Source organism: Dermacentor andersoni, chromosome 8 (genome assembly GCF_023375885.2).
Source record: "Dermacentor andersoni chromosome 8, qqDerAnde1_hic_scaffold, whole genome shotgun sequence".
NCBI lineage: Eukaryota > Metazoa > Arthropoda > Arachnida > Ixodida > Ixodidae > Dermacentor > Dermacentor andersoni.
In genome coordinates, this window is record NC_092821.1 from 108056528 (window position 1) to 108084354 (window position 27827).

General features: G+C 42.8%; 1 protein-coding gene across 1 annotated transcript; it reads right to left on the reverse strand.

Annotated features, from left to right (window-relative positions):
* Nucleotides 1–1126: 1126 nt before the first annotated feature.
* On the reverse strand, nt 1127–27551 carry LOC129384241 (disintegrin metalloproteinase/disintegrin echistatin-like). Its single transcript, XM_055069462.1, has 8 exons — nt 27485–27551; nt 27290–27420; nt 20782–20831; nt 17603–17711; nt 10305–10442; nt 5387–5525; nt 2035–2151; nt 1127–1187 (listed from the first exon to the last, which is right to left on the reverse strand). The coding sequence occupies exons 3-8, from the start codon at nt 20822–20824 to the stop codon at nt 1152–1154; spliced, it is 582 nt and encodes a 193-aa protein (XP_054925437.1). The 5' UTR covers nt 20825–20831; nt 27290–27420; nt 27485–27551; the 3' UTR covers nt 1127–1151.
* Nucleotides 27552–27827: the final 276 nt, after the last annotated feature.

The following is a 27827-nucleotide window of genomic DNA, read 5'->3' on the forward strand; positions in this document are numbered from 1 at the left end:
GAAAATTGTTACTGCACTGTCTCTAATACCTCTTGTGAATAATATTAGCCTCGCAGCGCTCTCACTACCAACCAGAAGGACAAATTCTACCATGATACAGTACATGTTATAGTTACTGCAGTTGATTTGAAACTCCTCAGTACCCGCAGTATCATAGCTGCAACTTCATTGTAATGGATTGTCGTCAAGTGGCCACGCTCGATAAGGATGTGTTAACTGTGAATGGGGTGGTGTCGCTTTTATATTACATGCTATGTATACTCATTTTGCCATACAAAGTGCTACATATCCTATGACCCAAACTGTCTACAATGCCAAACAGCAGCAACCAGCACGTTGCCTATTCAGGCACGTAACCATTGACCTGTGGTGTCTGTGTGGCAATAAGGCAGCTAGCGCACACCTGGTGAGCCAAGTTAGTTGACAACTTGGGTGAAAATGATTAAATACGTTCGCCAGTAGATACGCCTGCGAGAAGGGGCCCTACCTCAACGAAAGGCTTCGGGAGTGCAATTATATTTCGTTGAAATTTGTGTTCTATGCCCTGGGCCTTTACGTACATGATTGTTGGCGCCTCGGGGCGTCGTCACGAGGGCGCTAAGCAAAGGTCGCAATATTCCGAAAGTTATCAAGGACACAGAGATGGCGAGGTGGGGCTGGGCTACTTCCGTAAGCACGTCTCTTTTAAACTCTATTGACAAATTGCTCTCCCTTATTCCTAGGTTAGGAAGGATCGACAGTAAGGAAATGGACATTTGGGCATGTTGGGAACCATGAATAGCGCTATTTCTTCGTTTTTCTATGTGTTCTAAGTATTTTATTCACGCTTGTTCACTGTGATGGTTTAGCAATTCCACCTTACCCGAGCTATTACCCTGTTATCTGCCGCTATGCATGGGGCTGGCGGGTAGCAGTTGTAATATTTTTCCAGCAATGCGTTTTATGAAGTATCAATCGTGCTTTGGTATAATTCAAGCAAAATGAATGAGGTACAGCTTCTGCCATGAAAGAGACAACAAATATAAGAAATTGCAAGCGCAGATGAGAAGATATTGCAACAAGAAATATCAACATCAAGGTATGTTTATTTTATCCGGATCATCGCAAAACCGAGCAGTAATCCGGAGGTTCCTAAAACTCAGAAACATGTTTCACACGATAAATTTACACATTCCTCCTTGGCATTCCTGGAAAAAGAAAAGAAAGACTAGTTGGCATCGACACATTTCGCAATGCTATTCAATGCAGGCATGAAAGTCACAAGAAGATACTTCAAACATAATCTTACTTGTAATCACAATTGTATGTTCAAGGATAACAATTCAAATTTATTCAGCTGTGAAGACCATGCAAAAAAGCACAGAACAGAAATAAAAGGAATAGTCTTAAGAAAAAATGGAATAACAGTATATACTACAGAGCAAGCGCTTGTGCTATACGTTGCCAATCATAAAATAAATCTTGAAACGGTACCCTTAGGGACACTTTTCTGGCTTTAGTATCAGACGTAAGAATGCGAGGACACTTAGCACCTTTTATCAATAGTGAATGCGGAAATATTAATCTCAAATTGAACGCCGCTAAGCGGTCCTTGCAGTTTTTTGCTGCGTGTTATATACCACAACGGTACGAGCTGCCCGAGACGACAAGCAGTAGCAGCCTGCGGTGCCAGCGCCACATGACACCGACGTCCTGCGCCACGGGAGACCGAGGAGGCAGCAGCAACTACCAAGGCCGGCAGGCGCGAGAGGGTGGGGGTGAGAGAGAAAAAGAGAAAGAGAAAAAAATGCGAACCGTGTACCGGTTTTCTAGTGGGAAACGACATCATCCGCACGTGTGCATCACGCGACTGCCTCACGGACGATAACCCCTCTGTCCCCAGAGCGTCGCGTCGCCGTATCCGCTCCGTGGATGCACTCACGTGACGGGGCGTCGCAGCCAATGGGAATTTAAGTGCCGTTTCGCTGCAACAGACGACGCCTCTTTCACTGAGAGGGTCGTTTGATGATTTCACATATGTACAGAATAAATTACCTTACATTCTCCATTTTCGTCACAGCGCATTCCATCTGGAGCACTTCTTTCGAACGATGCCACCTCTTTCGTTTCCAGCAGAATTACGTAGCAACTCAATGTGCACGAGTGAATCACCTGCGTCAAAAATAAACTTTTCATGCAACAAGTTCAACCTCGTATGAACACGGTGACTTTTCAGAACACAGTATCCAAGTGTGCCATCGAAGGAATTTTTTAAATTGGCCATTTTTAAAAAAAGCTATATGCAGTTTAGGTTGCCTCTTAAATTTAAAACAATGCACTATGCTATGTTTATCCAGAAAATCAATAAGAGACAATGAATGCTACGTCCATTGACAACTATCACATTGGCCTTATGCAACGTTCTCGTCTCTTCACGAAATGTTAGGGAATATTTTGAGGCCAATTTTCTTGCAGTAAGTCACTATTATTAGTATAAGACTTCAGGCAGAACCACAAACATTTCCTGGATATTAAAGTAGAATAGATGACATATATTTGAATTAAATTGAATTATATTAACATAATACAATTTACAAAAAAATGGAATTGCAATATTTATTGAACTATCAAGGTTTGAATACTTCTTTGTCTTAATTAGGGCGACGCGCAACATCGTTTATTTCCGAACAGCTTTTCTATTTTTTATATATAAAACGAGTCGCAACCATCACAAGTTGTAATTCAAAATATGTTCGCTTTTAAGGCCAAACATGCTTTTGCACACTGCAATATCATCATCCTCATCTTCATCCTTCGCCTATCTTTATGTACACTGCTGAAAGGATACTGTTCACGGCGAACTCCAATTATACCTCTCTTGCGCTAGCTGATTCGCACTTGTGCCAGCAAATCTACTAATTTATTAACCCACCTAACTTTGTGCCATACTGGACCAATGCTGGTCCATTGCTTATCTGCCCTACTCATTACGCGGCCTCTCCAGCTCCATTTTTTTCATGTCAACTAACATGTTGACTATACTCGTTTGCTCTCTTATCGAGACACCTGTCTTCCTGTCTCTTCACATCACGTGAAGCATTTTAATTCCAACGTTCCTTGCGTGGCCCGTAACTTCTTCTCGAGTCACCGCAATATGCGAAGGACCAAAGGCTTGTTATTCCTCGTGATTACTGTGGTGGAGGGCTTGTACGTCAGGGCAGAAGTACAGAATTATTCCAGACATAGCTTTTCAGCAATTTCATGCTCTCGCCCAAAATGTGTGTGGTAGCTTTTGCTTAGTTTTCATTAACTTGATGTGAAGACGACGATAATGGCCCACGAACGTTTCAGAATAAAGTTTTTTTATAACTTCAACAAGCTTTCTTGGAGAAAATACATTCACAAGAAAGGAGATGCCAGATCCTTTATTTTGTATTGTCTACGAAGTGTCTCCCGTTCAGACGCGTTCTAAGTGCACTTAAATCTTCGAGCGATAATGCCGTAATGATTCTTACTGCCAGGCATAAACATCGCTGAGCTCGCATGGCTAATCAGAAGTAAAGTGCTGACTTTTAAGACATCTACAAAATAATTAATATGAATAAGTACAACACCTATTACCTTAACACTGCAGCAACACCTAGCGCCCTGTGCAGTATAAACGTAAAAGTGGCGACAACTATGAATCTATTAGGTAACCTGCATACAATATCGTGGAATACGGAAAGCACGTCGTGGGAAATGAGTCTGGAAACAACGAAAACACTGTTGAACACTAAGAACAGTACAACATACCCAATGACTTCATTTCACTTCTATAGTATGACAATCGCTAACAAGCGATTGTCATACCCGCCTCTTAAGAGCCGAACATGAAATTAAAGTTATGTTACCGTTTTCCTCTCACTAGGAATGGCTGTCCCATGTTTGTAACATACGAACGCGCAAGAAGAAGCAACCACACTGAAAAATAATTTCATGTCAGCACAAATATGAAGATTGTTCCGTTATGCGGCAGTCGCGTATTTTATGATAAATCTCGTGCCTTTGTCAGAAGTAATACTTTGCTGGCAAACTAATCAGTGACGTCATCGTGGTCTTTTTCGTTGTTGTAGCCACGTCATCAAGGAGGCTCCTAGGGTTCACTTTCATCGAATGGGCGAACAAATACAAATTGTCCAACATTACCACTGGGAGAGGAACTGAAGGGTTCCTGAAGCCATGTGCATGCCAGAGTTTCCGTTGCCCCATGAAGCGTACAAAAGATCTCCCCGCAATCCTCCATGCTGATATGGTCCATCAAGTAGATCACTGTCGTAAGTCATTCACCTATTCTCGAATCAAACGTGTAAAAGTGTTTTCAGCGCCTGCGCCCTTGCGAAGCTTCGGTGCTTGGTAATTTTGGCGTAGTATTGCGTGCCCGACCGAGTCAAAAAGTGGTGACATGTGTGCATGTATTTTGGCTCCGATAACAGAAGATGCTCTGTCGGACAAACACTATGCTGTGCGTATCGCCGAAGAAAAAGCATGGTGGTTTGAACTTTGAGAACCTGTTTCTGCGGGAGTAAAACAGTTGAAAATCGCAAAGGTTGATAATGCATTCAGATTTTTTGTAAACTTATGTTTTATATCGCATACATAGCTCGGTCATGGGTGGTTCAAAACGGCCCAGATAGTTAGCCCTGCTTATCTGATATAAGAGTTGCTTTTGTGTAGAAATAATAGAAAGGACATTAAAAAGAAAGATAGAAAATGCCCCGGTAATTAGGCTCGTTTTTCATGACTTCGGGTTCAACAAGGTGAATTCTCACAATTTTTGGCTAGTAATGTGGCGCTAATTTCGTCTTACGCAGTAATACGTTCTGTCACATCAATGCATATTATTTGCATCTTAAACATTCTTAAAAGAACGCAGCACTAAATTAATTAGCGTTTTTTTTTTCTCGCGGATCCGTTACCGTGAAAAAAGGCCATCACAAGTTATAATATAATCTACTGTCAACTCACCAACTTTATTCAGAAATTCATCAGATCAATTAACTAACATCGAAGACTAGCAAAATAAGATAACTTTCTCAATGCGCACATATTGGCGCAACACGTCTGCATAGTCACTGGCTTCAAGCGAATTTTTTCGTAACTATCAACGAACCTTGCAGAATAATTCCAATGCGAGAGTCATCAATAAGTATTGGACAGGTTTTCAAAATCAATAGCTCCCTCAGTGTGGCGGCGCCTTCACTTTCCCTTGGCTTATCGGTTGGACATCCAGGCACATAGTGGGCGTGTAAGGCGCTGCCTTTGAAAAATGCCTAGTCTCTCATCAATAGCCACATGCTGCTACTTGGTTTGATAAGGGATATATTATACTTATAAATGGTAGTAAAACACAAATATGAATTCATACCGTAGCATTCAAAAACTCCTCGTTTTCGCGGACTTTGCTTAAGCACTGGGCATTTCTCAGCTTCTCGTCTCGTTCCTGATCAGCAGTGCTGGCAGGTTCTGGACATCTACGGCGGAACAGGCAGCTGGCACCGCTTGAGCTGCGGAAGGTAAATTTTGAAGAAGTGTGTATCACTATATAAACAACCAGGCATACGATATACTTTATATTTCGAATGTGCTTCTTGACACATCTTTAAAACGAATTTCTTAGGCGATTCCTATTTTTCATACACCATTTCCAGCATCAAGCAGAACAGCTTAAGCGTGAAATGTTATGGCGAAGCTCGGTTTACCTACTTTCACTGCTTTGGAGAGGCTGTGTTTCAGATGTGCCGCGATCTCGGCGGATGTATTTCGGGATCCGCAAAATGGTTTAGATATCTATTTCTTGTATTCTCATCATGTGCGCGTATTTGCCACGTTTGTACTGCGTAAGAAAAAAGTAAATTCCATAACAGAACCTGAACATATAATGTTCTCACAGATATTTCTAATGCACACAAATCTGTTATTAGGATGCTGAATTATAGTAAGAACATTTTCTAATTTACTGCATTTTCTTTGATTTTGCCACTGAGTAAGTGCCTTATTGAGTGTACTCATTGATGGCATCTCAAGAATGTTCATGTACCACTACGATTTGTCGATAAAATATGAACCTTTGATCCCACTCACAGATACATCTAGAGACATGGTTCTGTTAATAGAACGGCGGAATATTTTTCACAGATTATTTCTGTTTCTATACTTTCTTTTACGTTGGCAATCGGTATGTGTGTGGTACAGAGGGATTTGCCAACTCTTGTCCAATCTTCTAGTTTTCGTAAGTTTCACAACACAAGCGGGCTCGCAATAAGCAAACGCTGCTTAGAAGTTGTCAAGTAAGCTACATCGTTTTATTACTAGGGCCATCGCTACGCATGCGTTTCACACTGTGCATTCACCTGAGTTTGAATTACGGCACAACTTGTGAATGCATTGCATAAAAATAAAAAATGCATGGCAATAAAGTTGTAATATTTGTGGCCAATAAACGGGCATTCCATGAGCTTAATGTTGCATACGACGAAAGTAAAAAAAAACGGTGCGTATTGCCATGCTTCTAGGCCATTTAATCAATTGCCTTACCTGAACTTTGCTTCACAAATTTTCCACGTTGTGCGTTGGATGTGCACATCCTTTCGGAGTATTTGTATTCAGTTTAATGTTCAGGGAAAAGCACGAAATGTTTGCCGCCTCTGCTATCAAGCAGAGAAAGTGCTACTTTCAGCACTTATGCTTGTTGCTTAAGCTTGTTGCTTGTCAGAATGAAGGAGAAATTTTTCAACTGCAGCAAGAAAATCACCATGAGGAAACACGTTTCTTGCTAGTTCTGGGAGGGCTAGCCTTGCTGGCCGGTTCAGACACGAGCAGGATTTCGAGCAGTTTAGCTTACAACTCACTGGCAGTATGTTTTGAAAATTATGGGCTGGCAAGCACGTTCGCAATCTGTGAACTACTATTTTGGTTCCTGCACCTGCATGAGCACTGTCATGCCAAGCACAAAGAGAAAATGTGATTCGAAAATACTAACGTAGCTAACATCATGTTGTTTTCATTGTCTCGCTACACACATGCACATTCTTATATAACGCACCGAAAAGTATCAGTGGCTGCAACCATGCAATAAAATACTGCCTTTCACTGTCGTTATTGTGCTCCCATGACTTTCGTTACTCGTATTTCCTAGCAGCAGTGACACATTGCCAAAAAAACAAATAAACTAATTGCTAGTACTGACACGAACAACCTTGCTCGGATTAACCGCAAATGCAATAATGGTAAACTTCGATGCAAAATTAATACCTGAACAATTTAACCCAATACATGGCAGCGTCTATGGTCGCTGCTAGAGATGCGCGAATATTTGAAACATTCTAATAGTCAGTATATTATTCCCTATTCGATCCAGACCTCGAATTGAGTAGTCACCTTTCATAAATGCGAAAGTGGGTTGAATATTTTTATACTCCATGTCAAATGTACGTGAAGAAACGTGAAATTGAAAGAAAAATGCAATAACTTAATCTTATAAGCCGTAGACATAACCTACAAATACACGCTGGGAGCAGTACGTTTCAGGCTAAGAAAAGATCACAACGTAGCAAATTGCATTTAGAGATGCGATTCGGGTATGAAGCACTTCTCTCCTCTTATTGGACCAAGTGTGAGTTCGTTAGATTGCAATATGCTTTTTTAACATTGCATCATCATCGAGAAAGGTATTGAGACAGCAATTATTTGGACATACCAGGCGTATTTAGGTCGTCGCCGTCGGCGGCGCAGTGATATTCCGTATAAAGTTCAAGGAAGACAACACCGTCGCCGCGTGCCCTACGCTGTTTGTTCGAGTGAAAGCGTGCTAGGGGAGCCGACGATCACGGCTCAACCTCGCCCACACGAAAGGGAGGAAAGAGGGGAGGAAGTGCGCCGTCTTCCGTCGCACGTGACTAACCCAAACGTTCCGGAGCACCGGGGATAGGGGAGAGAGGGGGGTGGCGTTCTACTCCGGCTGTAACTGCGTATGTGGCGTCTTCGCGCATTCGCGCAGCCGTATCTTGAGGGCGTTCTGCGTTTGGGGCGGCAAAGTCTAGCAGCGTCGACGGCTCGTAGCTTTGTATGTGCCGTGTGTTCTCGGCGCTGAGTTTGCATTGAAGCGATGCGTAGCACGAAGGTCACTTCGCTCGCTGCTACTTTTAGATTGCTCATGCCCGTGTTTCGACAGCGACTGTCCAAGGTCATCAAGAGTGATTTGTTCATGTTTGCTCTGCGCGCTGACACCGTGCTTCTTAATTTAGATAGCGAGTGAATGTTCACAAACTGATACGGCCGATAAAAGTGTCATCTGTACTTTGTATCGCTATCTACTAATTTGCTATCGCAATGAACGCTTCCCCTTTCAGGCGAAACTGCGAGTTTACACTTTCTGCCCCAAGCTTTCAAACATGATAAATAGCGCTTTTTTTTTTATTCTGTCTTCGCGGCAGACTACAAGCATTTCCAGTTCATTCGGAATGGACTACGCATATGTTTAATGGCCTAAACACTTAAGCTAGCACAGAAGCGCATTCGCTCCGAAGAACCCTGTGGTTGCTAACCAAGTGCATAGTTGTTCCTAGCGCCCTCTTAGTGCTTCGTAAACATGTTTCTGAAGTTCACTAAAATTATAGAAACTTTCTAGAAATGCACACGGATGCGAAAATTCTTGCTTTTCATTTGTGGGAAGACTGTGAATTACTCGCGAGCTACGTGCAAAATATCCAATACTCAATTTGGTCTCACTTGTTTCTGGCATTATTTGATTCATATTTGTTTCCGTATCAAGAACGGTTGTTCGTATTGCCTTACATTCTGGAACTATTTATTTTGTTAATGATACCATTGACGCTAGGCATAGTGACCGTTTATTTATATATACACGTTTTCACATTAGGCTCTGTGAAAACCTGCTTGGGCTATTTTTTGTTAGGTATTGCAGCATTTTTGGATATATTTGTTATCTGATGCTTATGTAAACGCGTGCTTTAAAGGACCACGTTAAGAAACAATTACTTCTTGTATGTTCCAATAAGAATGCTTCATGAAAGCTCTGGCTCTGGACATCGCTCTGCCAATTCTTATTTCTTGAGGATCCGTTTTAGCGGCATTTTAACCTGTCCGTTGCACGCCGCCGCAATTTTAGGCGAGCCACCTCAACCTAAATAAGAAACCGCGGAGCAATCCTGGATGCCAGCACCCCCTTCTTCATCCGGTTATTTATTTCCATTACAGTGGCTCGGCCACATCGAAACACTCTCCACTTGAGCATGCTCCTCGCCTCTTCTCAGCGAATTAGAAAAGAAAAACATCTCAATAGAGACAATGTTATTCGTTTCGAAAGCAAACAAAAGTGACCTTCTATAAACTAGGAGAGCGTTTGATTGGGCTCTTCAGGCAACGCTGCGGGTCACCGCCCGACGCATGCGTCGGCGGTTACGTAAATTTGACATCAGGGCATTGGAATGAAAACTTATTGGAATATTTTACGTTATAGCGCCCCCGCAATATTTATTTAATTATTCAAAAGCAAAACTGGTGATAAGAATTAGATTACTGGGGAGATCGTCATAGTGTGGCATATGTTATTGTTACAAATTGCCTATTTTAATGTACGACAGTCTTGGTTTTAAGAGTAAAGTGTAAGCTTTATAAGTAATGACTGCGAACAACGCGGCGCACTACATGACAATTCCACTGTAGGGTTTTCTTGCTATTACTGTGGTATTACAATCAGAAAATGTTACTCCCATCGGCCGAAAGAGTAAATTTTTTAGCTGTCATACCCAAGCTCAATACCGGAGTGTATTAAGTCACTTCTTCTGTGTTCAGTTTAATTATTGTATTTCAAGTTGATCCATAAATGCTTTATTGGCGAAATTGCTGTGTTAGCGGCGCACTCTTTGGCTCTTGGCGTATTTAGTAGGGACTTCCACGAGCGATGTATATGCACAGGGATTCCGAGCATACAGTGCGCATTAAGTTAGCGTAAGTGTGGCATATGCATGTGATCACGAAGATAAAACACTGAAATGCTTAGACTAGTGTTTGGAGCTAAGAGGCACACACTGAAGCGTGTTAGCAACACTCAATATGACATGCTTACCGTCTGACCATGCATGCCGTATTTATATGGTACTTTAAGAAGAGCTGTGCTTGGTCTCGTTGGCGTTTACTAAAGGACAAATTTAAAAGCATAGACTAAACATTGACAGCAACAGAGCACTTTGAAGACTAAACACATAAAGCAAATAATTCTTGAATATGTAACGCGTACGCCAGTTTGTCTTGAGACAACTCACGCCAAAAATGTCTTCATTGCCGCCTTGCTGCATTTTGAGTAAACATGTTTTTGTTTATAAAGATAAGGGTTCATTATATATCCACCACCGGCTGGGCAACTTGTTGAGGTCTCGCTGCCATCATGAGGAGAGCCTAGGCTGAAAAAGTGGGTTTTTTTAAAGCATAATTGGAAGATTACCATGCGTATTTGAGGCATATTTTCAGTGTTCGCGCTGCGCTCCTTATCACAGGTACATTTTTTAAAATAGGTTGGTTAAAGCGTAGCGCAGCTAATGATTGTCTAGTTATTAGACGGTGGGCCATGTGGCACCCCTCAACTAGCCGGCTAGCAAGATTTAATGCTCTAAGCATGCAACGTACGTAAGTGCAGGCGGGACAAATGGTTGGGAAACGTCGCACTTTGTTAATAAAGTGCAGATAAACTTAAACACATTAGTCTAACTTGAAGGATCAGAGGACCCAAGCAAATGCGCTTGCTACAGAAACTACACAAAAATAATACAGCTATTTATGACAAAAAGATGCTGCTTTTCGCTAACTCCCTAATGGCATCAAGCGACACGTATGAGAAGGTAGCTGGTCATCATCCAGTTTGGCTGAGCGGCTTGAGGTTTCTGTCATTTCGTATTTACGTTAAAGGGTGGTCGGCGGCCTCTTAAGCCTTTATATTCAAAACAGTGGCTCCGACGTAAAGGTTTGCTTGCACTGCCACTTTTCAAGTTTCAAACTTTTCAAGTTTCAATGTGACAGAAACATGGGCCAAAGCGTTTCGTTAACGCTGCAAATGCTGTTATTTTGAACGTACGCTGAACAGATCAGTCTCTTAAACAAGCATTTGTACATATCATGAACTGCCATATTGACTGAACTACTGGCCGCGCACGGTGAATTGAAAAAAAGAACTATCACAAATATAGTAGTATTGGCGCACAAACGAAGAAGTTCTCATTAAGACCAACTTAGGGAATATTTAGAAGTCTAAAACTTAGAAAAGCTACATTATATAAAAAAGGCCACATAAATATGAAGGTACATGAGTGGTTAATCTTCCAAGCATAAACGTGCGGAATTTTCGAAGCAGAACATATTTCTGTAAGACTCTACAGAACAAAAAAGTTATCTAAAAGTTATCAATATATCGGGGATTTATTTTTGTTGATAAAGATGCATTGTTTTTACAATAAGAGTGTTATTCTACATATTCTTCTGTAAGTTATTCAATGATATGCTCAAATTATGCGTAAGTTTAAGAGTTATGCAAATTTACATGATACCCACGGACGACAGCAAAGTTGTTCAGCAATGTGAGATGTGGCGACCACGTTTCTGGCAATAATATTGACAACACTGATGTCGACATATGACTCAAGTATAACAATGTCAGCAGACTAGAACAAAATCGAGCAACACTGCAAGCGCCTTTTGTAGTTAATACGTTGTAAATATCACCACAATGACCCTGCATTTGGCAATGCCTGGAAAGCTTCTGAAGACATAAAAATCTGATATTCTTAGTAGCGTTACTGATGCGTTCGCCTAAGAATTGTAATACAGATTTCTGCACAGCATATACTTACAAAGAATCAACCGATACAGGCCTAGAATGGCTCATTTAATTTACTATTGAATAAAGTCACTTCAGATTGGTCAGTTTAAATATACAATTACAGCGTTACAGCACGCGACGAACTTGAAATGCCATGCTTCTCCACTTCGTCGGGACTAACGGCTGGAGCGTGTCACAGTTTGTTTCCAGTTAAGTACAGTAAAAGATCAAGCTATATTTATACTTCTAAGAACCAAAGCACACAAGTATGAGCGTTTCCTACAAAAACTACACAGCAATAGTACATCTAGTCTTGCTAAAATGTTGCAAGCTTTCGCGAACTGCATAATGACAACAGGGGAAACGCTTGAGCATGTTACTCAATAGCGTTAAGGTCCATTCAAATTGAGCAACAAGTTGATATAAACTGTCTGGAACAGTACGACAAGCTTGACGTCGGCGCCTGGGTGTAACTGTATTACCGATAATTGTTGGGAAATATGGTAATAACAAGCACCGAGAGCCTGTTGGTCATTATGTCTGCAACATACTCTCGCAATAATAGCCAAACTGACCAATAAGCTTTGCCGACGTCTCCAGTAGTGTGAAGTGAACAAAACCAAAGCCAGAATCATAAACTTACCATTGGTGAATGTTTTCTCCTTCATTCATGTGAAATGTGTCACTACGATGTCACTTCAAGGCGATTACTTCTTAGAACATACCGTCCTCACCAATTTTTGCACATGAACCCGAGTAAAACGGCGTTTATCGAAATGCATGTCTGACGTATTCTAATTTTCCAAAAGAACGCGATGTAAACCTAGTAGCTTGCAAGTAGATGTTCATAGGCCATGCCTCGTTGATATCTGCATGTTTAAACTACGATACGCTGTTCAGAAGTGTTCAAAGTGTTTTGAGGTATTTCACAAGAATGGGTTATATTTGTGTAACCAGGGGGTCACTATTATTTCTGAAAACAATATGCATGCAAATATATGGGTAATATTTTAGTGTTCACCTAAAGCGCATGAATATTGTTTTCGAAGAAAAAGATAAAGTCAGCGCAACACAATCATGAGGAAAACATTTGTCGTCACTGTTGCTTTCCTCTGGATTTCCAGCCTTCTCTCTTTCCTAATAGGCCCAAATTTGGAGCCAAATTTCCTGCGTCAGTTATATCTGCCACACCGATGACTCCAAGGAGCTACAAATATTTCAAATGAAGCTGCAGTGAACGACATGGCGAGCGCTGCTGAAGAAACAGGCCAAAGAAGTTAAAGCAGTGCTTTGATATTTAACATCACCCTGATGAACTTGCTGCCCAAAGCATGAAGGCTTTTTTTCGGCTGAGATTCGTGCCACTCAAGTGCAGATCTAACTTTTTCTCCTGCTGAATTTCTGAACGGCAACCCTGAGATGATATTTTGTTTCATTGCTGTAGCGTTGCTGTGGTTCCTTTTAATCCAACCTGTGTAGATGTTCCATTAACCACTCGGCTATGCCGGCTATCCGCCGCAGTAGCAAAAAGGATATACACGTATGGAGTTGTGCTATTGAGCACGACTCCAAGGGCTGAATCCCGGCCGCGGCAACCGTAATATGATGGCAGCGAAATAAAAATAAAAACGTCTGTGCACGGTACATTTTGTGCACGTATACGAAACCACCATGGACAAAATTAAACTAGACTCCCTCACTACGGCATGCCTCCCAGTCATAAAACAGCTTGGGCAATTACAACCCTAGAATTTGATAGACAATGTACTTCTTTCAAGTGTCTGGACACAAGGCAGCAGAGCAAATAGCTGATCTTTCGCTGCCACCCAACTCACCCTGTTCAACAGATACCATTGCTGCTACAGATTGCTGTTGAGCCAACCTGAAGAGCGTTTTGAAACTCTGAAGACGAATGTTGTGTATCTTCGCGTAACTTGGTTTAGTATACCTAATCTACAGGTGCAGTTATTCAGAGCACCAGTCCATTACGCGCGCAAAATTAGTTGATATAGATGCTTTGGATTGGGATTAGACATAAGCCGTCAGCTCGCCATATCAATTTTAAATGAAGAAAATGTGAGCGAAGTCTACATTTCGTCGCAGCTTGCCTGCGCTGGCGGGAATTTAGGTATGAGATGGCATCGTATTTGGCTATAGCGAAGTTTATTTTGTCTTAACTTGAGTGGTTGGAAGATTTTCGCAAATGGTGAAGGAATGAGCAACTGTTTATTTATGATACAGTCATGAACGTCAAATGATTATTATTATTATGTAAGTTTCCATCTGAACACTCCCGCTCTTTACCGTACTTGTTTTCTGTGCAACGAAGGTGTAGCTTGGGAGGTGGTTGCTCTTAAAAGTATGCTATTTTACTATTTCACATGCGGCGAACGCATTTCTGAGGTTTTTAAGTGCCAGTAGTTTTACATGAGCATCATAAAAAGCGTTAAGCACGTAGGGCATTTGACCTTCGATGGGGTAACCTGAGCTAAGGTAAGGTTCTTTCTTATGCTAACCAACAACATTGCTCCACTGACTGTTGTGGAATGGCAGGATGAAATTTATTACAGCAATAAATTGGGCTTTACATTTGTAGACTGTCACGTGTTTGCATGGTCATTTCATTTACCCTTCTAGCTTCCCGATATTATTATGCCGCGCTTATGCAATACGGTGATGTTAGGCTCACATCTCTAGGCTCAGCAAGCCACGCTGGTCAGGGGTTTCGAATGCATTTACGCAATACGACGCAACGATGCAAGCAGTGGCCTAGTCCAGTGCCTAATATGATGCAACTCTTTGAGGATCGCCGCCGTACATGTATATCGGTGAAAACAAATTCCAAATTATTACGGTCGTATATATATATATAAGGCGACGACCAAATGTTTTAAAAAACGCACTTCTTCTCATGTGGGCACTACCTAGCCTCATCCTTTAAGTGCTTACCTTCTAAGACTTCTAGATAACTATTTCAATTCGGCTGCTGTCTCTCGTCTTCAGCCAAATTATTTTTTACTATGCTCTACGGAGGCTGCCACCACGGCATTAAGACGATGTTCTCAACTCGCCTAAATTTTTACTGTCGCCTGCCCACGCCTCTGCTTGCTCACTTCATAATTGGCATTCCCTACGCTCTGCTTCGATTTACTGCTTTTGGAAAAGGGATCCTTGTGTCGTTTGTAATTATTCAAAGTGTCAGCTACATGGCTCTCCTGAATCTATCTAGTGCAATAAGTTTTTTTACTCGTGCGCGCTTGCGAACAGGCGGTGTTGCTGCACTCGTGTCTCATTTGCGAGACGTCCGAGACCTGGCAGAATCTCGACTGGCAAGGTGACCATTGATTACCGGAAGTTGCTCTCTTACTTTAATTTTGTGCCTGGTACACAACACTGAGATCATTTACGAGCGTTCAAAAGACATGCCTAGATTTCGTTAGGGCGCTTGTGCTGGGGTCGCACTCTCCTGTTCATTTCCTATAATTCTGGTTTTTATTGCCACTATTCTCCATCATTAGTTCGGATGTGGGTTGCAGGCTGCGCGACCCCTTCCTTTACTGCATTCGGACCCTCGGCGATACATAATGTCACAAGTAGGTAGTGGGTCGTGTGCAAGAGTGTTGTCAAGCCCAAAATAACAAAGAAGACGCGCGTCTCTTCCTTTGTTATAATGGAAACAAGGAGACTTCCATGCTAATTTTACTGTCTTATTTTCCACAACAAGAAACGAAAAATATTAACTTCTAACTTTTAAGAAACTATAGCATGAAAATTATTCTTAACGATTAGGATTCATTTATATCTCATATTCAGCAAAAAAAAATCCTATTTAGGTATTTATTCTTTTTCAACACACTGCCGCCCGATTCATGGCCAATCCCCGGTAGTGGGTTGTGCTATAACTACAGGCACCAAACCAAACCAAACCAAAGCTCGCGAGCCAATCCCGACGGGCGCGTTTTCCAGTAGCCAGCTGCTGTGCGGTTCATTAAACCCCCAAGAGTACTTCTTAAAGCTTGTGACAAACTTGTGGAGGTGCTGGGTACACGCCCTCAGGTATGTGGGAGACCCCCTCCAAGGATCCGCACTACGAATCCAGTGCCATTCGACACTACTGTGCATCGGGCTAGCCACAGGATCAGGGGACTAGCCCCGGAAGTAGTCCACGCTACCATTCTCACCACTTCAACCGGAATGACCAGCGCTTCCGCTCAACCCGTCCCAAGCGATGCGGAGAGGACGAGTTGAATCAGTATACGCTTCAGAGCCCACGAGTCCCAACGACGTTCCATGGCGCAGTGTTGGAAGACATCGACGACTGGATGGTAGATTTCGAGTGCGAGGCGGCCTTCAATCGTCGGGACGACGTGGCAGAACTGAGACACGTTTACCCCTACCTGGAGGACGGTGCGCGTATGGTTTCGGAACCTTGAGGAGCAACTCGCCGTGGATTGTCGTCGGATTTTGTCGTCGGATTCTGGAGATCTACAAAAGTGCTGATCGCCACGAATGAGCGGAACGAGCGATTCAGGCACGCATCCAGATGCCAAACGAAACTGTGACCACCTACATCGAAGACATGACGCGCCTCTTCAGACGAGCTGATCCAGGAATGACGGAGAAGGTACGTCATCTGACGCGCGGGGTAAAGGCGAAGCTCTTTGCTGGTCTCGTGCGGAGCCCTCTGAAGACGGTCGGCGGCTTCTTGTCCGAGGTCGCGACCAAGGAAAAGTTGCTTCTGCATTGGTCCGACCTGTATGAGCGGCAAGTGAACAGAATGTCCACTGCTGACATTTTTGCGACCATCGGAACCGGCAGTGACTCTCTGCGAGAACTTATCCGCTCTGCAGTGCGTGACAAGTTGCACAAGGCAGGTGTCACACCAGCACCGCACACTACGATAAGCTCCCTTACAAGCGTTATCGAGTATGAGCTGCACCAGGGCCTCCCTGATACCTTGCCTCCTTACAATGCTGCGGCTGCACCTAGTGAATACCGCCGAGTGACCTACGCGGAAGCCTTAAGGCACCCGGCTTCCTCTGCGCCACTGTTCGTTCGTGCTCCTCCTACGGTATCACTTCAGTAAACGCAGCCCATATCGTACTGCGACGCTGGGTACACGCCGCCGCCCTTTGCTCATGCCGCTACAGTTTCCCATCGTCCGGAGCAACTGGTCCACTACATGGACGATGGACGCACGTCCCCTCGAAAGTCGGATGTTTGACGCACAACCGATCGCCCGCCTCTAGGCTTCCACCGTGATGAAGCTGACAACCTGTACCACCAGTGACCCTTTTCGTCACGACCGTGACGAAAAGGGTAGAAAATGAAGCGGAAGATAGTCCCTAGTTGAGTCAAATCTATGTAAAACATAAAAATTGCTTCTGTGAATATTTCAAAACTTTTTAAAATTAAGTTATTTCAATTGACCTGCGTGCTGAAAGATACAAATTGTGCTTAAAACAACACACTATAAAATGCGTCGCTTTATTGAGGCATAAAAAGTGTCTGCTCGTGTTTTACTTCGAGCTGTCACCTGAGGCCACCACAACAAGAACTGCCGGTCCATTCATTAATAATGTTTCTTCTATTTCTTCTTCTCGTGTTTTCTCGAAGTAAGTCACTCTGAATAATCAACAAATATTGCGAAGCCAGGGAACACAATTCCCGAAAAAAAAATATTCTTGAAAAGGTGAAGTAACTGCAGATAAGAGACAAAAGTTATCCAATAGCAAGTCTGATAAAACTTACGTATGTCCTAGTTCGTGAACAGCAGCTAAAAGGCCAGAACCATGATGATCATTGTCCGCAACAAGAACAACATTCTTCTTTGTACACGCTGCTTTTCTAGAAGTTATTCCTGTTTGGAAATCAAGAAACCAACATTTAAATTTTAAAGACAGGCGTTTGTCAATTCTCCCCTGTGAGATGTGGTGCTGAAAATAATTACATATTGTTTATCAGTCGTTGTGGATGTTTCTTTTACACATATGCGGCTTTCACACTCAGGAAGTATAAGATTTCGCCTACAATTTTGTTCTTTCCTCATTCTTAACCCTGTCTTGTTTTCAGAAGGCTACCATTCTCAGGATACAATTCAATCTCCGAATCTCACCGGTATCCTTTCACGCCAACTGGCTGGCTAGTGTCACTGGCAAAGTGCCGCTGTGTCTTGCCACTGGGTATGGGCGAGACGATATGTGCCCCTCTTCAATGAAGCTCAATGACGCCAGCTTGGGTGGGGGGCATGCGCCGCTCTTCGTAATATTCACCGTAACAAATAAAAATATCACCATTTAGCGCACATCCATGGTTAGGTAGTTCTAAACGCATTGGCCCTTAAGAGGCACATCAGCGCATTGTTCGTCTAACCAAGCCATGTGATACACCAAGAGGAAAAAAAATATAAGTATGTGCCTTTAAGTACCACTTTATTTAGTTACCTGCCCAACCGTGGTCCTCACAAAAACGTCGACCGTCAGCTCCAGGCTAGAATTTCGGTGACGAAGCCAGCAGGCTTCCTCGATCCATTCTTTGCACAAGTGGTGGTCATGTTCCCACCGCTGTGAATATTGCTTCCTTTGTTTAAGCGAGCTCTTATTTTTCATGCGCATAATGTGTATTTCAAAAATACGCGTCGACCTTGTCGAAGTGTTTTTACGTTTATATATTTTTGCGGCAGTGTACAATGACACTTCACTAAATTCCTGAATGGCCAACTGAACTCTGAGGCCCAATTTCCGTGTACTACATCACATGTACTACCCTTATACGACTTTACGAGTTCCGGGTGTCAAATGATTATAGCGAATATTTTTTTTGCGCCACTCATTCCATATTACGGTAGGCTCTTGTTTCGCCTTGTTTTAATAAAGGGAAAATCAGGTGTCACCCAAGGTGTAGTTGGACATCTGCCATTGTGCACAGCAGGCCTTTGCTGGAACTTCTAGACCACGACCGCTTTCTGTTTCGTTCTTGCCTGCGTTTGCTCAGAATACAAATATATTCACAATACTAATATATATATACACATGCCAGCCGATAATTGGGCGATTCATAAGTGTTACAATTTTTTAAGCAGTCAAATGGCTCCAATTGGTTGAGCCGTCGTGGTACATGGTTTTGCTCTATCTATACTTCAAGGAATCTTGTGATTTCTTCTCAGAAATAAAGACGAATTGTTCTAATATCAGCACCCCTGTTTAAAGCTGGACCAAGGGCTTCTTGCAAATGCTACACAGAGCAATCAGCATGGGAGCATAAAATTTTAATTGCGCGTGATAGCTCGGAATTTATTGGGACGTCATGTTAAACTGCACTATCGCCGGGACCATCCCTCTTTTTCTATCAGTTTTCACGTGATAGTTTAGACCATGTGCAAACTGTGCGTCTTTCTGCCAGCTTCATGATTTCCCAACTTAAGTTTTAAAATTTCTTCTCTGTAGGGCAAGTGCCATGGTCGTTTTAACATACACCACATCAGATAGCCATGAATACACACGAATGTCTAACACATAGTTGCAAAGGAGGTGACAACTCGTCTTTCTCTAGTTTATGTCCATAAGATATCCGTGTAGAGCACAACAATTGTCATGTAGCAAGATCACGTCGAACGGCGGAAGTATATATCATTCATTTGGTTCCATATGATCATTTTAGATGCGTTCGCCGCCATGCTGCTGTCGTCGCGTTGACACACAACTGCTAACTTTACATGAACACGCTGGTTCACCTAGTAATGGTTTGAGAAACCCCAACAATTTCGCAATGTCAGGTACCCGCAAATTGCTTCGCACAACATAAATTCCCAAATTGCGTGGAATCTGTCCGATGTTGTATGAAATATTTAACATACAATAAATGGAGAGGATCTATTCCAAAGTTTAAATGAAGTTGTATGTGAATTAAAAGAAACATACACAAATCTCCTAGGAAAATCAAACACACATTTCCACCGAACTATACGTTTCGGAGCTTCTTGTAGCTACAAAAATGTTGCCTCTACCAAGCCTTGAACAAAATGCTATTCTGAGACACGTCGAGGAGCATCTGGCCGTAGCAAAAAGAAAGCTTTTTTTTTTTCAAACTTCTTGCCGCTTCATTCAAGTAGGGAGGATGCAGCTGATAAAAATGCAGACCCATAAACGTCCAAGTAATCAACACACAAGAAAACATTCCACTCGTTGACTCTGTTGATAGATCAACTCCTTCACGTAATAATCATTTCTGTAGGCTATGCAAACTTGAACTTCGATGACACCGAAGAGCTACAGTTTTTTTTTTCAGAACCAAAGCTGTGGTCATCGTGTCCACGCCTACACTGGACGGCAGGATAGCGTCCGCAGTTGCGTCGACGCCAGTCGCTGCGCGGCCGTTGTCACTGGCCAGGCAGGCAGGAGCACAATGCGCATCGCGTATTGTACGGTATCACTGGCAAAGGCGATGCACCAACTGTCAAGCCGACGTAGTATGACAACATCAGCCGGACATCGGTGTGGCTACCGGAAGATGACAATGCCATGATCCTGTCCAATTACGTTTTGTATTATGGGCATGCGGATTCCCATGCAGGCGTAAGTAGGAACAAGTGGCATTTCTTAAGTGTGGCATTTGCAAATGTTCTATTCTGTATGACTAATAGTAGTTGCATTTAGTTCTCATTGGGTATAAAATGTTGAGAATGTCCTTGCCAAAAAATTTTTATCAGGTTTCCGTTTTATCCAAGGAATTTAGATATCTGTCCCAGCTTTTGGTAACACAGTTGCAGGTGTCACTAACACAGAAAAATTCTCCCTACTGAGCTGATGTTAAACCGCCACAATCTAATTGATACTTATGTGTTGTTATTAGAAAAGCCATTCTTACACTTTCCTCACATAGTATAGAATCATGATCCGCTTAACATCGGGGAGTAGAAGTGCAAATCATACCTAATGCAGTTGTTCGGCGGTGACCAGGAAGCTGACGAAACATTTTTCTTCTGCAATGAGAGAACGCACGCAAGCAAGAATTTTAAAAAAATGTGACCCTGTAAACGCTGCAAATACCATCGCTTTAACTGCAAGAAAAAATTATGAAACTATCCTGTAGTTCTCTAAATCCAGTTTTTCAGAAACAAATTCAGTCGGTGAAGTGTCCGTGTATATGTATATCTTAATCAACTTTCATTTTTGGTACAATTACTGCATAGCAATTCATATTTCTCACTTGTGCATTAGTGTTAGGTACTTAGCATCGGCGCTCACCAGCGCATTCTGATACGCGCCTCAGCCTAGTATCAAGCGCTTTCAGCGGTGCTTTACTGCTATGTTATTAGCATTTGCATAACCTGTTCAAGGTAAGAGACAGTGTTCATGGCGGTACTTTTGATGCAGTGCCAGCCACAATATTGCCCTTTACGTATTTAGGTTCTCGATCCCGCATATGTGAACTATCACGGTACCGTATCACGGTATCAACTTCTTACATTCTAATCCTCGTTATATTGCCTTGTAGTAGTGACGGTGAAGAAAGCATCAATACTTTTTGAATGGCTAAAGTAGCGCTTTATTGGGCGAACCTGTGCCCTCAAAACAGGCTACACTTTGCAACGACAGCGACGAACACAACCGACAATCGACGAAAATGATCTTCCGGTGAAGCACGTCGGCTTTTATATATGAGTCATCGAAGGTTTTAGAGTAATCGCTAATGCCCGCGTGTCTTCCAGATAGGGCTACACAATTCGTGTCGCAGATGCAATCAGATTACCCAAGCTTTGGGGATAACAGACAGTAGATAAAACCAAATCCTGGAAAATTGGTGCAGTCTGGAATCAGGATTTGGCGGTTATATTGCCTTGTCAGCAGATCTAGCGTTGTTTCCATGCTTGTGACCTCGGAAGCAAAATTAGCACGGTCTTTTGCGGGTTGCGTATCAATCCCACTAAGAGCGTTTTGTTGACATCCCTAATCAACAAGTGAACTTTTTTCCTCCTCTGGCATGTCGGGGTTACCGTGTATGAACAAGCGAGTCATCTCCCCCGTGAAAATCGCTAAGTTCTCGTTGGGCAAATGCACTCGGGCTTCTAGCAGAGCTTCGGCCTTTTCCTTGAGCAAGACGCTCGTAAAGGTCCGCAGGATGCCGTTACGGAAGAGGTCCCATGTCAGGGTGAACTCCCGGTTCTCAAACCAAGTTAACCAAGTTCTAGCAGCGTCTTCTTAGGCAAAGTTACGTGCCACAGTTTGTCGTCAGAGTTCCAATTGTTCGAAGTAGCGATTATTTCGTACGTCTCCAGCTGAACTTCTGGGTATTTAGCCGAGGATTCACGGAAGATCTGTTGCTCTCTGGGCTTTTTCAGCACGATGGGGGACGCTGGGGCTGCCATTGTGGTTGTAAGCTTGGCCAAAATCTTATTCGTTGTCGGCTCTAGCCTGTGGTGCTGTAGGTGCTTTAGCCTGCATCTTGCTCAATGGTCCGGGACGACGTTGATGTTTTCTTCGTAGTCCGAGCTTTGATCACGGCTGGTCGCTGCCATCCAGTACAAGGATCCAAAGCACCTCCACCAGATGTGACGTAGAGGTAACGGAAAGAACACACTGCAAAACTGTGAGCTGTGTGAACCTGGGCCTTCAAAAACAGGCTCGACTCAAAGAACAGCCATAGCGGCGAACAAAGTCGGGGATAGTCGAAAATATGATCTGTTTGTCAAGCACGTTGGCTTTTATATGCGTGAACTTTTAAATGCCGCTTTTATACTCGTTTTATATACGTCATCGAAGGTTCCAGAGTAATCGCTGCGTGTCTTCCAGAAAGTTCTACACAATTCGTGTCACACATGCAGTCATATTACACAAGCTTCAGTGACAACGAAGCAGCAAATATAACCATCGATAACATTCCAGCAAGTTTTCATACATGCGGACGCATCCTGCGCTGAGCGATGACATTTGTTCGACGGTGAAAAGCGGTCACCCAAAAAACATGAAGCACACGTGTCATTATGACGTACCATCATGGATGTGGCCTACCGCCTCCATTTGAAAAGCTTTAACCATGAATTGTGGTACCATACAGTCAACCACAAAAGGAAACGGACCACGAGATCTCGTAAAACGTTCAATTTCCGAGCAGCCCAATAAATTAGCCAGTAAAATTGAACATCAACAGTTGTTCGCATTCACTAGCAGTGACAGGAAACGTAAACACTAGACAACCTTTTAGGCCTGCACATGTATTCAGTTTTCCTCAGAAACCGTGGCCTGTAAAATATCGTGGACGACGGTACATGCCGTCCACTACGGCGCTTGCCAGCACAATACCCGCAAGCACTGCGTGACTGCGGGGCTGCCCTGTGCTAGTGGCGTGCTACGTAGATTTTCGCGCTTTTGAGTTTCCCATCTTTCCATTGGAGCCAGGCTGAAACTTGCATTCAGAGCACTTTCTGGTTGCGGGTGCCTTGAAAGTCTCGCATTTACTATGCAAGGCAGCCTCTTACTGAAGTTGGATTTACGTAACCCCCCCCCCCTTCCCCTCTCTTCTTATGTAGGACTTCTAGGCTTTAATCTTCCGTCTGTGTTTTAAGACAATGTTTCCTTTCTCGGAAGCAATTCGCATGTTTCACAGAATTGAAAACAGCGTACAGGACTGCAAACAAAGTAAAAGATATGTAGCACACAGACAAAAGAAAATCAACAAGAAACGATGGATAAGTTCGTTATTAGAAAGAAAAAGAACTAGACACAAGAAAGCGACATCCTACAATCCACATTGTTTTTTGGGTTGCACAAAAAAATGGGGGAATAACATGAACAGAATACATTCAACGTAAACAGCCTATAGTTGTTCATCTGAAACGAAAACAGAATAAACAAGAAAACAATATCATAGCAATGAAACGTTATTTGACGTAGCAGAAAGATGTACCGGCTGCTCTATTTGTAACTGAGCCACTCATAGTAGTTTGGCTAGTCTGATCTGGGTCCCACGTTCTTGACATGTAGCCAAGCTATGATGAACTTGGGTGCAGAAAATTTACAATCTTTATTTTCAATGTGCAAACGCCATTTAGGATATCGAAGGTTTTGCCATAATTTAAAAAGTTATACGCTTAATCTCTGTACACCACATGGAATTGTACATGTAAAAAAGAACACTTCAGCGACAATACCGACATGCGGACGGTGTGCTGGAAATAATGAATCGTGGAAAAATCTTGGTGCTTAGGTTTGTAGACGTTATTTTGATTTACCAAAAGCAGCACCATTCTGTTAATTATATATACCCTGTTTATATAAACCTGGAAGTTTGTGTGCCATTCCGCATTGTACAGTATGTTATGTTGTGGTTAGCATTTTGGGAAAGCTTCGCGCACTCTCATTAACCTTTATTTTGGGTGATCAGTTTGTTTTACGGAAATATTGAAGACAAGCTATGGCAGATTATTATTATCCTTCAGCTGATGTAATCGAAGACGCAAAGATGATTAGCGAGAGAAATTGAAACACCTGTTAAACAAATTAGAAAAATTCACTATCCTCCCTAATTAATTACTTTAGAGCAGATGTCCCAGTCTGCGAATTGTAGCCGCTGAGTTTGCAACACCAATTCACTTTAACTTGCAGAACGACACCAGTTTCGATGCATTATTTGTCAAAGTGTACGACGAAATATATGGGTGTTCTAATTAATTTTGTGCTTCAATGCCCAAAGGGCGCTTTGTTAAATAAGTAAGTGGAACAACAGTGCGTCTTTACGGCGACTCTCATGGCGCATATGTTCAAACTGGTGCCTTACTGGAAATTCATTCCAATTGAATATGCCTTGCATTCTCACCGGCCGTAATATGCAACTTACAATTTGTGCCGTAAATTCGAACAATTAGGGAACTAATGAGTAGTTTCTGTTACTTATTTCAATGTGTCTTTGATTTCTTATGTATGTATAATATCCGGCTATCAGAAGCGGTGGCGGGGTGGAGCAAAATTTCCAATTGACAGCTGCTACGATATGTCTACTGTCGTGAGACTTGAGCATTGTGACGCATTGCACACTGAATACTCATAATGCCTTTCAGTAGCATCCGTCGATGGATACAGTCATTTGGCATTAGATTTTATAAATAACTTTTTATCCAACCATACACAATTGGACGCCACAGCGTACGCGCATAACAGATTCGAATCTCCGTAACTGTTCGAATGATTTGCATTGCACGTCATGAATAGAAATTAACTGGTCGTTTAAGCTGAAATATGGCGCTACCGACGTAGACCAGATCTAACGTATAATACAACTTATGTCGACGTTGCTGATAGCTTTGCTACTAGATGAGAAACGTATAATACAACTTATGTCGACGGTGCTGATAGCTTTGCAACTGGATGAAAAAAAAATGAGAAAGAGCCTTGCCCCTTGCTGCGTCAGGCGGGCTGCAATGGCAGCGAACGTGACTGCTGTAGTTGCATTTGTGGCCGCTTGGCTCACCCGAGTGGCACTGCCTGTCGAGAATGAGCCTCGTCGTCTTCCACGGGTGACTGTGTTGCTCGCGCGCTCTTGAAGCCGAGCCCCGAGAACATAGCTCGACCAGTGGATCCACCGCGGATCACACTGACAGTCGGCCAGTTACTCCTTTTACCCAGCGGTCGTGCAAATGCTAAACAGAGGCCGCCGGGAACATCAGACTGCCATACACGAACTTTCCTCCACCACCTGAAGAGGGCGCCACTCTACAGCAATCGCTCGGCTGCGGAGCAGCGAACGGCCTAGTGCGATGCCGTTGAGTTGATTCATACGAGCTTCCTGGCAGATATAAGGGCGGACAGACAAATTTAAGATAGGTGCCAGCCATCTAGTATATACAGGGTGTCCCAACTATCATTGACCAAGATTTAAATATATGCAATTGCCACATTGCTGGACAGAAGCAAGGTATTGTTGCTTTCCGTTTCTTGGATGTACTCAGCTTATTTTTTGCATTCATCCCGATTACATTATTGGTCTTAATTATTCTTTCAGCTTCTCAAATATTATGATTTGATTAAAAGTTTAAGTGAGAACATTGTACAGCAACATTAAAAATTCCCGATACAGCTTTCTGTTGCTCAGTACGTGCTCCTTGAAAGTGTTTTCCTAATATGGAAGAGACCCGCGAGTACACGTAAAACTGCTGCGCGACTGGCCGCTCGAGGCACTTTGTGCTCGAGGCATGCCTTCTTATGTCTTACAGTAATTACTGAAAGCGTTGTTTTGTATTTAAAAGGTACTGTAAAGAGCGGTAGTAATACCAGTAGTAGTGAGTAGTAATGCATATAGCTACTGAAAATTTCTGCATAGTGTCCCGCCCACACGCACTCACTGCTGATTGTCTCCCTTTTTCCTTTTTCTATTCCCCTTTCCCCCACCCCCAGTGTAGGGTAGCAAACCGGATGCTCTTCTGGTTGACCTCCCTGCCTTTCCTGTCCTTGCTTTCTCTCCCTCTCTTCGTCATAAGGCCCATAATAGTGCAATATATGGTTACGCGCAGAGCACTACCTTGTAACAGACGTAGAAGACTGAAGTACTGATCACGTGTTAGAACCGAAGTTTCCTGAGAATAGCAAACGTGGCTGTCGAATATGGCGAAATGCGTTGCGTCTGTACCCTGTAAGTGAAGTTAAACCGGGCAATGGTTAAAGTGACTAGCGCGAATGCCACTGTTTCACCGAAGCTATGGATTGCTCCGTCTAGTGGCGGCGTCATAAAAACACCGCAAAGTAAGCATGCGTTAAATCTAAATTGGGCGGCCAGAAAGTACCAAGATTAAGGTTTTCGTTTTGTGTTTTCTTTATAGCTACCCATAATAGGTTACAGAAACAATAGTCTGAAGCCTCACTCTCTGTGGTTGTTTAAAGGCTACGGTGTTGGGAGGCTAAGCATGATGTCGGATGATCGAATCCCAGCCACGGCGACCGCATTTCAATGGCGGCGAAATTCGAATGCATTCGTGTGCTTAGATTTATGTGCACGTTAAAGAACTGCAGATGCTCCAAATAATTCCGGACCCCCCCCCCCCCCCCCCCCCCCCCACTACGACATGCCTCACATTCAGATCAGGGCTTTTGGGACGTAAAATAAGTTTCCTTCTTATAGTCTAAAGCATTTTTTTTTACATTAGGAAAGAAAAAAAGGTGAAATATTTGACATGCATTAGGATGGATTTAGACAAGGAGTATTCTTCATATTCAGTAGTTCAACGCGTATCAAATGATTCACACTCTATAATAAACATATTTAATGCGGGTTTATATACGACAAAATTGAATGGATCTCTTCACTGCAACATAACTGTAGGTGCATAACTGTTACTCTTGCTGCAGTCTAAAGCCACGTGAAGCAGCAAATTTATGTTTGCGGTTTGCTTGGACAAAAAATTCTGGATGTGCAGGCAAAATTCCACGGTAGGAAGAAATGTTCACTTACCCCGTAAATACTACCACCACATCAGCTTCTGTGTTTATTTTTTCTTCTGCAACATATTTATGAAGGTTTTGTAAAGCTTCCTTGCAGTTGACCTGGCCGTTATCTGACAACCTAATGTAGCGTTCGTTTTCCTGGAAGTTTAATTTTGATGAGTAACCGTTTTGCGACGTTACAATGATTGCGTTGTATATTTACCGCCTCCGTAGCTCTAAATCCTTTGACAATGACGCAACCGGGAGGTTGTAGTTGCTGCAGAATTTTAGACGCCTGCGAGAAAGAATAATCAGAGAAGTCATGTTTGTAACCCTAAATTTCATGAAAGTGAACCTTGCGGGTAGATTTACTGTGTCAGTGCTTTTAAACATTATGGTGCATTTTGGACAATACGCGCACCTGCGCTCCTACCAGGGTGCGTAAATAATTTCTATTGTAACTGCAGACATTGTACGTGCAACCTTCCTCACATTACTAGCATTCACTGAACCACGTTAACAGTAGTAATGTATGCGGTTCCACTGCTTTCTTTCTAAGAAACACG